Source organism: Cebidichthys violaceus, unplaced genomic scaffold (genome assembly GCF_023349555.1).
Source record: "Cebidichthys violaceus isolate CVI_PGR_0920_01 unplaced genomic scaffold, fCebVio1.0.p SCAF_16, whole genome shotgun sequence".
In the NCBI taxonomy this organism is placed as follows: domain Eukaryota; kingdom Metazoa; phylum Chordata; class Actinopteri; order Perciformes; family Stichaeidae; genus Cebidichthys; species Cebidichthys violaceus.
The window spans coordinates 1,687,558-1,703,190 of record NW_027176329.1 but is presented as its reverse complement, the minus strand read 5'-3'; the positions used below and the strand labels follow the sequence as shown (position 1 = coordinate 1,703,190).

The following is a 15,633-nucleotide window of genomic DNA, read 5'->3' as shown; positions in this document are numbered from 1 at the left end:
AACATCTAGCCTGGCTGCCTCCAAAGTTAAAAACACCGTCTCCTCGTCTCCTCTGCTCTCCACTCGGTCCTCACATAGCTTGAAAAATAACAAAACCTCCATCAGAACATTGTCTGTTGATTCCAGCTCAGCGTTCGACTCAATCTCCCCATGAAAGCGCTGTGTGCTCGAGTACCTGGCTCTGCAGCTGGTTGATAGACTTCCTCACAAACAGACTCCAGGCGCTTCAGATTGGCAGCGACCCCCCCCCCCCACACACACACACACTCTGTTGTTGAACACCAGAGCCCCCCAGGGCCATGTGCTCAGCCCCCCCCCCTGTTCACTGCGACCCCCAAACACGGAGAGAACTCTGTCGTGAAGGTTTGGAGACGACAATGCCGGATTACAAACAGCGATGAGACTTCATATAGAGAGGGAATCAAGAGGGGTGATCAGAGAACAACCGACTCCCCAACGCCAGCAAAACCGGCTGATTGTTGATTCTAGAGAGGAGGCGTAGACATGGACCCCTGTCTATGTCAGTGGAGCTGAGGAGAATTCTAAGTACCGAGGAACCAGCATCACAAACACCCTGACATGGTCAACATCCATGGAAATAGAGTCATAAACGGTTTAGTTTCATAAGGATGGTGAATTATTGGAACGTCAAGCTGCTCTGAGGTCTGCCGTACCAGCAGACCTCAGAGCAGCTTCCTTCTTCAGGCTGTGAGGCTCCTGAATTCATCCTCATTGAACCCCATTTTCTTTGTGTGTTTTTCTTACGTAGCAAAATATGAAAACAACCTGCATTTTGTTGCACAACCCCGTTGAACGATAACACATTGACACAATGTGTGTTCATACGTGAACAGCACAGCACAATCACGCTCTTTTGGGAACGTAAAGTTTTTGTCAACTGACATCCAGACAGCTCTCAGAGTAGTTCATGATGGGGGGGGGGCTTTGCCAGTCGCCCAAAATCATCACATCTGATCCAATGAAGTTCTGAGTTCAGGTGATCAACAGAACAATAACACAGAGGGACTTAGTAATTAGAACTTGTTTTCCTGCGTCTTTAACAGAGAATAACATAACTCCATTTAAATATTTTGTGGCAAACACGCCCACGCGTTGTTGTTTTAACGTTCCAGGTTTGTCTATAGATTGAATACATTGTGTACATCAGTGATATTTACAGACGCTGAGAGGCGTATTTGGCTTTTCAGCGTCCTACTGGCTCGATGCTTAAGCCTTCGGGTGTAAATCTTCTTATCTAACTCTTGGGGAGCACATGAACTAGTGTATTTGCCAGAATGTTTGACTCCAGTATTCCTTTAAATGAGAGTGGATCGCCCCTCTTCATGTATACAAGGACTTTTAGAGCAAAGGGAACTTGTCTCGTGTCCAGAAGTGTTGTTTAACCCAGCTGCAGCTATTTATCCCCTTGAAGCGCTCTCGCTCAAGAATCCTCGTCCTAAATGTTCCTGATAATGTTGTTTAATGATTCGGGATATAAATTATGTTAATACATTTCTTTTGTAAATATCCAATATGATTACTTTTTTTCCCCTCAGCAGAATAAGGGCAATGGACTTGGGAATCGACCTGGTTCGTAAAATGTTTCCCATTTCCTCACACACAGACACACACATGCACTTGTGCGTTTTTTCATTCCGTTCTCCATTTGGCATCTGTTTGTTTCCTGCTGGTTAGTAGCCCGCCTCACCAATCCTGCTCCAGCTGCCTGGAAAACATGACGGCATCTCCAGAGCTTCTCCAGGACCAGGGGCTCCCCTCCTGCTGTGTGGCCCGCTAACGACGCCTCTCGCTGGACTCAGCTCCAGATGTCCCTGTCCTGATGGAGAAAGAGTTTCTCCAGATGAAGGTACTGTGTGTGTGTGTGTGTGTGTGTGTGTGTGTGTGTTTTGTTTGTGTTTTTGTTTGTGTGTGTGTGTGTGTGTGTGTGTGTGTGTGTGTGTGTGTGTGCAACCGTAACAGCTGTTAGACTGCCAGAAACCATGAGACTGTTTGACTAATCTTGTGTCCAGATGCTCAGCGTGTATGTTTTTGTGTCTGTCTGTGTGTGTGTGTGTGTGTGTGTGTGTGTGTGTGTGTGTGTGTGTGTGTGTGTTCTGCCTGCAATAAATACACGTATCACAGACACCCTCACAACAATGCATTTACAGACCTTCCTCTAAAAAACTGAATAATTCTCATATACATACAAACTGTAAAAACAGCCATTTCAGTCTCACCAGCAAGTGAGACTTGCGGCTGGAGTGGTATCGAGCTTCTCATCTAACGGCAACAAAGCGAATGCCATTTCTAGTCATGTTAAATAGCTCACCCTGTATTACTATCACCAATGAAAGAGTACTTGAATTACTTTAGTAGTTACTCAGCAGTAGAGGGGATACATTACTCTGCCCAGTTGGTAATCCAGACCCACGGCCCCACACACCCAAGGGCCCCGAAAGTAACAACTTTGGCTTCATTTCCAGTCCTGTTTCGTAGAAGTGACAAAACCTACTTTTAGTTTATATGGAGTGTTTAATCGAAATACCACAAACTAATTGACACACTCAACCCGGGGCCAGGCAGTCAGCTGTGTGTACTTTGCTTAATGGAACTGGAGAGAACGGGGTTCATACGAGCTCAGGGAGACTCGTGTCCCAGGGGCCACAGAACAGCAACAACCGACGAGCTGTCCTCACACACTCCCCAACTCTGAACAAAGCCGGGTGATTCCCAGAAATGACCAACAAGACACAACAGGTAGACAAGACAACTGTTGAGCGTACGGGACTATCTGCCCGCAACCCTGCAAGTGGCAAACTCGAGTCTACGCATCCTGTCCGGTCCAGTCTGTCCGCTGAATGCACAGAGACAAAGCATTTGTTAGGAGCAGATCTGTCCTGGTAGGACTGTGAAGAAGAAGCACGGAGGTAGCTGTGCACACATCCTGAGCTACTTTTAATCCAGTGTGCAGATACCTTTTCTCCAGTGAATGTGTTAACCTGGGGCTAAGTCCACAAAGCTGTAATGGACTTCAAGAAAATGTTTCGCCACATCCAGGTCACCAGACAAATGGGCGGAGTAGCTGACGTAGTATAGAGAGCAAGATGGTGGACAAGGCGGGTGGGAGGGGGCGAGCTGGATGACTCAAACAAAGGTGGGACTTTCAGGTAGGAGACCACCGTTCATGTCCTGCACAAAACTAAAAGCAAACTTCGACGTTTTGTACTAAGTTGAGTTAACGTCCACCATGCTCGTTTCTTAAGGGCTTTTGTTGCCCAAGTCTTAACTTCCTGTGAAGACAGAAGCTTATATATAAACATATTGTGTGTGATCACTTGACCACGATAGTCAGTTTTGTGCCTGGATACACCTGGTTTGGCTGATGAAGACCCACAGTGTGCAGATATACTTATCCCTAGCATAATTGGAATAAGTAACTCCAATTGAATTACTGATTTTAAAATAGTAATCTATTATTAGTAGAAGTAATCACACCGCAGTAAAGTGGCATAAAATAATGCGTCACTGGCCCACAGAGCTTACCAGTGATCACACAGAGCACATCTACATAGCTTTCTCTCTCTCACACACACACACACACACACACACACACACACACACACACACACACCATGTGTCCCTTGTGCTGTTTTCCTCATTAACTTTATTACATCCCATAATTTAACGAGCTTTCCTTGCCCAGTTGTTATGATGATAGGCGTAACATCCGCGTGAAACCAGACCGTGCAGGGTTTTTATCCGCATACACGTTGTAATGCATGCACAGGGTGTAAAAAACGTACTCGCACAGATACAAGGTTTACTGTGCAGAGGGGGGGGGGGGGGGGGGGGGGGACTACATATCATAATACAATACATGGACACAGCAGGTCTGCATTAAATCTCAGCACCTCATCTGGGTTCTCTTTGTAGTGCACATCAATGCACGGCGCTGCACGTCAACCGGCGAGTTGATGTAGGATGCAATAAAAGTTTAGAGACGGTAATATAAAGTCAGGAGAACATGATGACCAGGTAAGTCTTCCAATGACTTTTGGGGCGATTTCCCTGTGGATGTTCATGTGTGAGATGAATGGAGGGGGTTTGATAGCTCGTCTTTATTCGGCTGCAGGTGTTTCCCACAGGGTGAAGGATGTTCTGAATATGATGGTTCATCTACGGAGCTGTGATGTAAAGGTATAATAATCGAACAGGCCTGTGGGGAGGGCTCCTCCTCTTCCCCTCGAAGGGTGTGACGAACAAACCCAACGAGAAATGTTCAATAAGCGTGAGAATATTTATGCTCTGAGGGATTTTGAGTTGCCTCTGGGAAAAAACAATTACTCACTGTACTGTATGGGCTTTTATTGTGAAAGGTAAAAGAGGAAGAAGTGAATCTGGTCTGTGCTGCCTCTGTCGACGTTGAAAGAAGTAATAAAGTTTGTTGTCTTGGTTCGGACTCTGTCTTGTTCCTTGGTTGTTGTGTTTTCTCCTCATTATATTTGCGTTCTGAGCGAAAGTACTCATGACCAAAACAACAGGCTGACAAATATATTGACATGTGAATTAATCGCACGAAAAAGTGAGTAAAGGCCAAAACAATTTGACCAAAACAAAACTGAGTGTACAATTATGTAATTATCACAAAATAAGTCATTTAATGTGACAAATTGTAATATTTCTTGATTTTCCTGACACTGAACACAGTAAGTCCACAGACACCAGAGAGGATTCATCCAGAAAATACGTCTCCTGCTGTTACGTCTCGTCTCTCCTGGTCCCGTGGAGGTCACAGGTTCGTAACACAAGGGATTGTGGGAAGTTAGGAGTCAACTAGTCTTTAAGATTCAGCTGCTGTGGAAACGAGGTCAGAACTTTCTCACAGGAAAGGGAGACGGACCGACTGTGGACCGACTGTGGAGGTTTTGTGGGGGACAACTGTCAGCCACACAGATCCACACCAACACATAAACAGCATGTTAATACTTAGAGAATATGCCATTGGTGTTGCAAATATTGTTTCATTGGCACTACATTTTTTAAGCATTATGTGTTCGGGCTGTTCGTCCCTACATCTTTCAGTGTGTCCGGTCTCGTCAAAGCGGATTCTCAGGAACCACATGATTCACATGCTACTCATGACAACGTCACTCAAACGTCTACGAGGATGAAATGATGAAGTGACGTGAATGTAAACTGTAGCGGCAGTGGTTCTGGTTAATGACTGTAACAACTTGTTCTCACCGCTGAAGCAGTTTGATTCCTGGATCCTTCAGACACATGGTGGAGACCCGTCTGTCTGCTCTGACAGTGTTACGGAGCAGTAGCGCGGGGGGGGGGGGGGGGGGGGGCTTAACAAAGGGTTAATTGACACCCACCTGCGTGTGAGTATTTCCTAAGTTCCTCATGCACCTGCAGCTGGACATGTTAATTCATGCATTGCTTGCGTGTCCAGATGGAGTTTGTGAGCACATCCAGGTGTTGTTTGTGGTTCCAGGCTGGAGGCCAGCCGAGCTTCATTAGCAGCTGAGTAGGCTAGACATCTCTACACAGGGGGGGGGGGGGGATCTAGAATTTCACTTAGGCTCAACATTTACTTAAAAGTGACATAAATGGCTAAATTACAACAATTACACAAAACAAGGAATAATATAAAAACATGACTTTTAGATTATAATCCAAAACTGTGTGATTACCCTAAGTGATTCAAATTATAAGAATTGTTGTTTGATGCTAATAACACCTGTTTGGTAGCATTGTTATTGGTAGTGCTGGGTGTAAAACTGACCTTTGTCTATCTTCAATTCTGATTTTCATGCCAGAAATGTTCCCCATGTTTTGAAGAGGATGGTTTTATGACCATTGATTTAGGAGGTAAACATCTCTAATCACCACATTGAAAGCCCAGCTTTGAGTTCTAATGGAACCCTTTCAAGCTCAATTGTAAATAAAGCAGGAAACAGGCCTGCAATGTAGATAAGGAGGATTTATGTCCGCACTAGGTCTCCTGATAGATAAATAAGGCCGGTGGACTTGGTGTCTTTCCCAGAGAGAGGGAGGAGGACCGGGTCAATAACATGATCACTGATCGCTGGACAGACAAAGAAACTGAACTTCAAGGGTAAAAAAAGGCCTGACAACGAAGTCTGGTTGACACATGGTCTCTGACAGTGAGTGCTCATCACCAAAGGAGGCAAAAAGAAACAGTGACAGTCTGTGAGAGTCTGATGATAAAACCAAAATTTAACAACTGCTTGATGTAAACCCACTTTTCCTCAGCACTGTGCGACAGCTGCTCAGTATGACAGTAACCACTTCTCTGCCCACTTCCATGTCCTTCCTGATTGTTTGGTCCCGCCCACCCCATCAATGGGATCGGCCTCACCTGTTTGAGTCGGTCCAGGTCCAACATGAATCACTTTAGATGTTGCCGCGTGTCCTTCTCTGCTACAGCCTGAAGGAGCCGGGCATAACCGGTATTACCGTAGCTATGACCTACACGGCATTTTTACAAGCATGGGGAGTACCGTGGTGTTGAAAAAAAAAAACAACACATCGGCTATCTCACCAGCACGTCCACGCCCTGTGCTGTGGAGATGCGTGCCAAAGCTAAAGCAGCGAAACACACTGGGCCGAGCTCCACTCCAGCTCCAGATGTTACCTCGACATTACCTCACTGTGAAACAGTAAAAGTGAAGGAGGGGATGTGACAGAGAGGAAGAGGGGAAAAAATGGAAACTGTGATTTTTATAGTAACGAATGTTCACACTAATGCATAGTAAACATTATGAGGCCGGATCACTGAGGTGTGTAATTCGGTCACAGTGCACAATCGGCGCGCACGACGACGGGGCCGCCGCACACGACGACGGGGCCGGCGCACTTTTTGTTGTTTTCTGATATTGCATTGTGTACATTTCAAGTCCCTTCGTTTAGTTTCAAATTACAAATAATGTCACGTTCCATCCAATACGTGTCATGTGTTCTATTTGTTGTGTTACTTCCTGTATCCCATTATCTGCTGCCTCAGTTCAGCCCCGGCACTCATTAAAGTTTCATCTCATCTAAATAAGTTATGGCACACCAAAAGGAAAGTAGAGTAAAAGAACATTGGAGCCCTTTCGGATTTATAGCACATTTACTCTTGACTAAATATAGTTTACAAGTCCCAAGACTGCTTTACAATGCATGCTGTACATGCATGTACACTTTTTACCGTACGACATACACTTTTTTCAAAGAGGTGGTGGGTGTCGGCTGCTCGGAGTCGAGCCGCTGCTGCTTTGTGTCCTGATCAGGAAGCCTCCTGGGCACCTCGCTTTGGAGGCTTCCCGGGAATGTGACGCCCGACTGCTAGGAGGCCCTGGGGTAGACCCGGAGCACTCTGGAGAGGTTACATATGTTATCTGGCCCGGGAGCCAACGTCGCCTGAAAGAACCAGGCTCAAACGCTGTCATACGTACCACTATAATCCATCTGCAGCACATTCATTCAACAGAATACACACACGTTGATATAGTCAGATCGGATGGACAGTGATATCATAAACCTGGTACACATTCACACAGTCAGCGATTTATTGCCAGCTGTCCTTTCTGTATTTAGCAGTTAATTCGCTGTGTTGCTTTTAGTCTGGATTATGAATTTAACTTCTTCATATTTGTGTAATATTATCTAACAATCCATGAACCAATGATTGGTCACTAAGCCGTGCTTTTATGCTCCACGTGTTCAGAATGAGTTACTATGGTGAAAGACGTGAACCTCAGGGTTAACCCCGAAGTTACCTCGCTAACCCCACATCCTGCTTCGTAGTCCAGGGCCCAGGTGTGTCCAATAAGCTGTGTTCAAAAATCGCACACGAACGTACTATTCACACTTCACGTGTGACGTAAGATGGAGTGTGAAGTGCGCTCCAGCTGCATCGTACGTGGGTTTTGTATTGAGCTGCTCGGATGTTTACTACATTAATAATAATGCTAATGCAGTTTAGCATTATGGACACGCTAAACCGCCCCAAAATGCAATGCAGCTCCTCAGCTGTCAAATTTCGGACTGCGAGGAATGATGGCGAGTGACGTTAAGGTGCAGTTAGAAGGGAAAACTGGAAATGCACTGAAGAAAGCATATTTAACACTCAAATATATTTTTAATTTGCCAGAGAAGAAGTGCTGCCTGGGTTTACTTCAGAGTGAACAGTCTCTGTAGTGGAGAGCGTTGCAATTATGCAATTTCGAATGCAACCACACTTTTTTGGGGTCAAATTTCCAACGATAACAAACTCAATATTAAATGTAAACTAAACCGCAGTGATTCATATCCCTGCCTGTTTGTTTACAGCACTCAGGATGCCGTACAAGTGTATTTCTGTCAAAGTGTTCTTAAACAGGTGCTTCAGCTTCACCATATTTACACATGTGCAGCTGATTCATTAGCTGTAGCCGATTAACTTCCTCTGTGTGTGTGTGTGTGTGTGTAGTAGTGGAGCTAAAAGTTCATTTTCTATCCAGAGTAGAGAGAGATGACTGTAAGTAATCATGCGTCCTCCACAGGGTGTACCTGGTGATAACTGTAGCAGATAGGTTTAACGACGCAGCGGTCCCGGCCCGGCTCAGACTTCACACGCACAGCAGGAAAGCATTAAGAGCATGTAAACACGGTGCAAAACACGCCGACGCACTCCAACGGCGCGCACACACACACACACACACACGACACGCTCTATTAAAGTTTGTTTACCAACTGCACAGAGGTATGTCCGACTTTTTGAAAAACAAATTCTAACGGCGCATCCGAAACTAGGTCGTCTTTCAGGAGACGGGGAGAGTTCGTACGCTGGTTGTGCATCGTCCTCCTCCAGTGCTACAACAGCAGGCCACACTCTTCAAGTCGACAATCTGACATGAAAACGTTTCATCAAGTAACTCAAGCAAACAATACAACAGGGTGTGTTTGTCTGCAGGTCGGTATGTCGGCGCGAGGGAGTGCTGTGGATCATCGAAGTCAGATTTGAGGAATAAGGCAACGTGATATTCTATATTCTTCAATTCAATTCGGCTAATTGAAACATTTAATAAACTAAAACCAAAGAATGAACCGATTCAAGTATGGTCTGTGTATTTAAATCTATAAACCGGGAGTATTGAAATGTTTCCAGTCACGCGATACCTGCGTACGACCACTATGTGAGCGCTTTAGTGTTCTTCGTTTTAACGCAGCGCGTGATTAGCCTCGGCGGCTACAAACCCGTCCACCGTGTGCTGTGGTCAGGTCGAATGTGTTGTACGTGACGGAGTTAGCGGTTCAGCAGTTCCTATTGGACGTCTCCAATACGTTCATAGACATGTGTGACTGTGAGTGAGCGTGGACCTCTGTGTCTGTCCACTGCTAATCTTGCATTCTGCTGCAGCAAACCGCATCATCTTTTGGGTGGCCAGTTAATGGCTGCATGCTCAAAGGAACCTCTCTGGGTTGCAGTGAGTGGCACTCTCTCGGTACACCTTTTATTACCCGTGTTATGCTGCCATTGACTTCCTTCCGAGTCCTCGCTGACTGTTCCTGACCGGCTGGTGAAAACACAGCATTTGAATTTTGCTGATTTAAACAGTGTGTTTGACTAACAGCTAACAGAACTGGGTAATGAGTTTAATTTAGTTTTTGGCAAGATCGTGTGAAACGTCTTGTAGATTGACTTCATGCTTGTTTTTGAGTGTGAATGAATTGTGTTTTACGACGCCTTACAGACCAGGGTGCACCATTATTGTGTTTTTTTATTTCTTTAAAACAAATGGGTTCTGATTGAGTTCCACAGACATCGGAAAGTATTAAAAGATGTTGTTTTGGGTATTTTTTATGGGATCTGTTGACAGTATTGTTTCCTTATTTCTGCTACAACAACCCATCCAATGGGTGGAGAGATATTGTTCTCGTCTGGACCAGACCGACAAACACCGTGTCTGGTTTTCTTTTTCTCATCCCCGTAAAAAAAAAATACCTTTTTTCTTTGGAGGAGCTTGCAGCCCTCAGAAAGGCTCCTCCATTAATTGATCAGGAGGACTCGAATGAAGACAAAATCTCTATAATTTGGTGTCGATTTGGGCCAATTACGCCCGCGACGGTCTGTGAGTAGGTGTCACTTCATTTTCGAACTTGGCAACACAACCCTCTCCGAGTCACAAAAACATCTCATTAAAAGCTGCCGTCAGTCTGTAATTTTGGTGTTTGGATAAAATCCATCACAAAACAAAAAGCCTTGTGGTGCCGCAAACAATGCATTTCCTCTCGATGTGATGACACCACAGCCCCGGCGCCTTCTTACAGGCTCTACCAGCAGCTCGCCAACATCCTCCCCCGCTCATGTGGCTTCCTGGCAATCAGCCAGAGGCCCCCCCCCCCCCACACACACACACACACTTCCCATTGGTCCATAAAGCCAGTTCTGCTGCCTGTCCCGTGTGAGACAGGAAGCAAGGCCCTGTGGACAGTGACCTCACCGCAGGAAGAGAGCGGAGGGCGTGAGTACTGTAACTGTAACTGTGCACTGAATGGTGATCCTCCTGGTGGTTCAGAGCATCGCGCTGAAAAAAGAGAAGGCTTTTAATATTTTCAGGGCAATTTTTTAATGTGTACATGTCCAGCATGGCTTGTTAACACACTCAACTAGAGGTGAACACACAACACAAATGTATAAAATCTTACATTTTCTACAGATAATCACACTAACAACCAATCAGAAAAAAAAAAACACAATTGGAATGTTATTAACAAAATAAAATGTCCTATCAAGTTTGGAGAGGAAAAAAAAATACACTAAATCAAATCAAAACAAGACAATTATCAAAGACGAACAACCGATCGACTGCTGCTTTCTTCTGTTCTGTCTCATCCCAGTCATGATGCTGAGCTCAGAGAGTCACTGAACCATCACTACGGCAGTAATGAAGAGACGCCGAGCTCCACTATCGACCCAATCCAACAAAGTCTGCTCTCTGCTGTCGCTGCAGTCAGTGGATGAAAACAAGTTTCCTATTAAAGCGGGCCGCTCAACAGCTTCAACGCCCGGTCCGGGGGCCGAGCGGCGAACACAGGATGCCCAGAGTCACTTGTCAGCCATCTTGAGTGCCGTCAGTGAGCGATGCACTCTGGGAAAGTGAGAGAAACATCTGGACAGCCCACCATCCTTTAGTGTTGGAGCCGCCGACGAGCCGCAGAGCCGACGGAACACGGTCCCGCTGGACGTTCTCTCTGTGTCTTTGATCTGTTCACTTCTTCATTTATTGATCTGGGTTTTTGTTCCTCCGGAAGAGTTCAGGCTTTGCAGAGCTGACGCAACGACTTTTTGAAGCTTGCGGTTACTAAGAAGTGCAGAGCTACGCGGTGACGGCGGGGAAGCTGAAACAAAAAGAAAGTGCACACAGTGGAGCGCACAGACGCGTCTGGAATAAAATAAAACACACACTCCTGCCTTTTGATTGATTGTGGCGATTTGAACTAGAAATGCTCATTAAAAAAAAAAAAAAAACAGAAAGGTATGAAAGCCCATGTTCAGAGCCTAAACAGCAGGGCTGACAGAGGGACGCTCAAACACGCAGTGTTTACAGAAACACATCCTGAGAGAGATGAAAGCTCAGCGATATCCTCACCTCACCTAAACTTTGCATCACGGCCCTGAACTTCAAAACGAACAGGGCATTAACATAAAAACAAAAGCTCCTTCTGAATGAGACAGCTACAGTGTGTTTCAGGGAATCCTTCCACAAGGGTCAAAAAGTTGCTGAATAAGGAGGATCTAAGAAACAGGCTCTGCTGTGTGGGGCTGGACCTCGGCCTGGACTAGTTCCCTTCAGGGGAGGGAGACAATAACGTGTTTGTGTGTGCATTAGGGAGAGAGAAAATAGGGGGAGGAGACAGAGAGAAAGAGTGTGTGTGTGTGTGTGTGTGTGAGAGAGAGAGAAGGCCATTGTTGTTATTATGATCCCCCCGGGCTCAGAGGGCTGGGCCGAGTCTGCGGAGGGGCGGCGGTAGAGAGAGAGAGAGAGAGAGAGAGAGAGAGAGCGTGGGAGATTTACAGTCAGAAGAAACAGGCCTCGCTTATGGAGAGTGGAGCTGATTAACTGAACACCTCGACGCACACACACACACACACACACACACACACACGCATCAATCAGCCTGGGCAGCTCTCCCTCTAAAACCTCTCAAGAGTTCTCCTCCGCTCGCTGTCCTTTGAGACGGTCGCCCCGCAGAGAATCCCTCAAACTGCTGAAACAGGTGCAACAGACTCTGAAGTGGTCAGCTCCCATGTGGGCTGGTTTTAGAGAAGAAGAAGAAGAAGAAGAAGAAGAAGAAGAAGAAGAAGAAGAAGAGGAGGAGTTGATGAACCAGAGCTCCACACACACACACACACACACACACACACACACACACACAACGTGGTGCCTGGTGCAATGAGGGGACATTCTACTGAGCCTGTCCAGACACCGGGCTGTCTTAGGCATCGACCCGTCGGACCGATTGGAAGGAACAGTGCAGGAGAGGAGGGAGCACAGAGGACGGGGGGGGGGGGGGGGGGGGGGTTCTAAGATGCTTTTAACGCTGATTAGCTACATCCGCCATCACCCCCCCGATGGCAAGGAGGTGAACTGAACGATGCACACAGGACAGCGTTTCCTGGCAACCGCTATTGACCGGCCACAGATCAATCACCAGAGTTTTTCTGGTGACGGCTGATTATGCTCTTCCTTTCCTTTCAGTGAGCGTCCTGTCAACTTCACCTCCGTCCGCGTTGAGGCGTCTCACCTCGACCTGTCTGCGCCTCCACGGCAGCGCTGCGCAGACGCCACATTCTGTCACCTGCTGTAGGCTACAGTTCCTGTCTGGCTCGGGGCTGACCAGGAGAATGTGGGTCACATGGGCAGTGGGATAGAGCCATCAAAGCCCCCCCCCCCGACCCCCTCATATTCCTGGGATCCAAGCTTTGCAGACTCAGGAGGACGAGGTCAGCCTTCCCCCCTCCCCCCTCCCCCTCCCCCTCGCTCAGCTGCAAAAGAAACCCGGTCTCTCCTCCTCACCCTCCCCGTCCACATCTGTAACCTGAGCCGGCTGAGCAGAGCCCCCCCACCCCCACCCTCTGGTCGGATTGGCAGCTCACTTCTAAATGCCACCTCAGATAAGCCTTCCTCCCATTCACTCTAAAGTCGTCCATCCCCCCCCCCCCCCCCCCTCTCTCCCTCTTGTCTTAGGCTGGTTTGTAAACTCATAATCTCAGTTCCTTTGGATAAAACAAAACATTTTCTGATTGCTGCTACGCTATTTGAATAAGACGAAAAAGATGTACTGTTCAACGGTGAAGGAACCACGTCTTGCTGACGCTGGCATGATGAGCTGCTCTTCGTCCCGTCTCCGTTCTTGCGAGATGAAAAGGGAGTGGGGAGTGTTGTGGTTCTGGGAGTTCAGGGTTTAGTTTAGGGGTTACAGAGGCGGGGGTTAACAGCATTTGCACACACCTGCTGTTTTTTTTAATGAAGAGGATTAGTCCGTGTTCACATGAGCCCGCATGGCCCGAGCCCACCCTGCTGCTTACAGCGACATGGTATTAACAACACACGGGCCGCGGGTCATCTGTGGAGTTTCTTCAAATTGTCCTTTGACAAAACACCGGCTGTAAAAAGTCCATTAAAAACGGCACGGTACGTTAAAAACGGCACGGTACGTTAGCTGCACCCTGCCGCTGCTGTGTTGCGTTCGTGGTGTTACATCCTGACGGTAAAGGGCCCGGCTTTGCTTTGTTTGACACACACACACACACACACACACACACACACACACACACACACACACACACACACACACACACACACAGATACGAATGCTCCCTCTCATTGTGTCATTTCACAGCGAGCTACCTTCTTAAATGAACCATTAGTCCGTCTCCTCTCGCGCTCAGAGGAAAGGTGTTACTGTTGACAGACAGGAATTAGCCACATGAATGAAAGTTGAGGGAAGAGATCCCTTTCAAAGGTCTTTAAAGGCTTTCCAAACAAGGACAAGAAAGACAGTGGACCTATTGTCCAACTGTGTGAGGACAAGATGAAAGAGGAGAACAAGGCAGCAGCGCTCTGACTCTAAAGGATAATCACTATTTATTACAACTTGGGGATTATTTTTATAGCCACGGTTTACACGCTACACTGGCTCCGCCCAATGCCAAAAAATCTGCCAATCAATGCCTCCAAATGTTACATATTTTGCACAAAAATGTTTCTATTTCCCAATCGATTCTAAAATCCGTTTAGGCAAGTTTGACATTTGTCATACTGGGTTGTATAAATATAATTGACTCGACTTCTTCTGACGTAAAGAAAGTAAATAATTGTCTTAAACAGACCCCCACGTGGGACGGATGGTCTAAACCACTGCTACGGCAAGTACGATGGGTCAAATAGAAGCAGGAAGCTGGTCTGTAAACTGATGGTGTTTAAAGTCAGTTTGGGTCATCGTGTCTTCAGTTACAATAGGCCGGCAGCAATGTCACCACATGGTCCCAGCAATTAACTTGATGAATACCGAGGTCTTATTAAAAAAAAATTTGATCTAAGTAATAAACTGTAATTATCCTTTAAAACTAAAGCAGTGCCCGTATGGAAACTCTGCCTAATCGCTGTCAGAGGGACTCGACGTGACCAAACCCGCCGCGGAGCAGAAGGGAAGCGGTGAAGAAGAAGATGACGAGAGGAGGAAGGAGCGCTACCGAACGCCGTTGGGAGCAGTGGTTTTCTTTTGTTGCAACGGCGGTCAGATGTCATGTTATCGGCGAGGACAAAGAGAATAGAACGGACTTCCTGGTTCAGAAATAATAATAACAACAACAACAAAAACTAGAAAGAACAATGTGCAAACTTTCTCTCATATAAATAGACTACAGTCAACGCATTGTAGAGCACCATGGGAGACAGGAGGGGGTTAGGGTGGTGTGTGTGTGGGTATGTATAAGTAAGACATAATGCTTGCTTCTGGTCTGTGTGTGTGTGTGTGTGTGTGTGTGTGTGTGTGTGTGTGTGTGTGTGTGTATCAGTACAGTATTGGATCTACTACCACATGTACTAAGAGCTGCAGGAGCCGCCGAGACGGATGGATCACTGGGAAGAGGCTTGGATTAGAGGAGGGCGGCGTCTATGGTCCGATTTAAGTTCAAGGTTCAGAGTCCCCGTAAGTTCAAGGGGGTCAGACCCAATCCTGCAGCGAGCGCTTGCAGTGCACCAGCAGCCGCGGTGCCCCCTTGCTCTGCAGCGTGTTGATGATGGCGTAGATCAGTCCCAGGATGCACAGCACCAGGACGAGCGGGACGGTCACCATCAGGATGTTCATGGTCCGCTCCTCGCTGTCGTCCACCTTCAGCACCACGTCCACCTCGTTGGTGTCCTCCTCGCGGCCCTCGCGGTGGTCTTCGTCTTTGCCGTCGTCCGACCCCTTGCCCGTGTCCTTGTCCGTCGCGCCGCCGTCCGTGTCCTCGCGGTCTTTGCCCTTGTCGCGTCCGTCCGCGTCCGGGTTGAACGGCGGGCGGTTCACGTCCGGGTACTTGCGTCCTGGGTCGGCGTCCGTGTCTCTGTCTGGGTCAAGGTCCACGCTGCAGCC

The 15,633-nt window shown here is 47.1% G+C and overlaps 1 protein-coding gene across 1 annotated transcript in view; it reads right to left on the bottom strand.

Annotated features, from left to right (window-relative positions):
- Positions 1–13,794: 13,794 nt before the first annotated feature.
- LOC137872489 (matrix metalloproteinase-15-like) overlaps positions 13,795–15,633 on the bottom strand; it is a 22,952-nt gene continuing 21,113 nt past the window's right edge. Inside the window, 1 exon segment of the mRNA XM_068710710.1 lies at positions 13,795–15,633. This exon segment is cut by the window's right edge and continues 101 nt beyond it. Coding sequence (XP_068566811.1) covers positions 15,223–15,633 — 411 coding nt within the window. The 3' untranslated portion in view covers positions 13,795–15,222.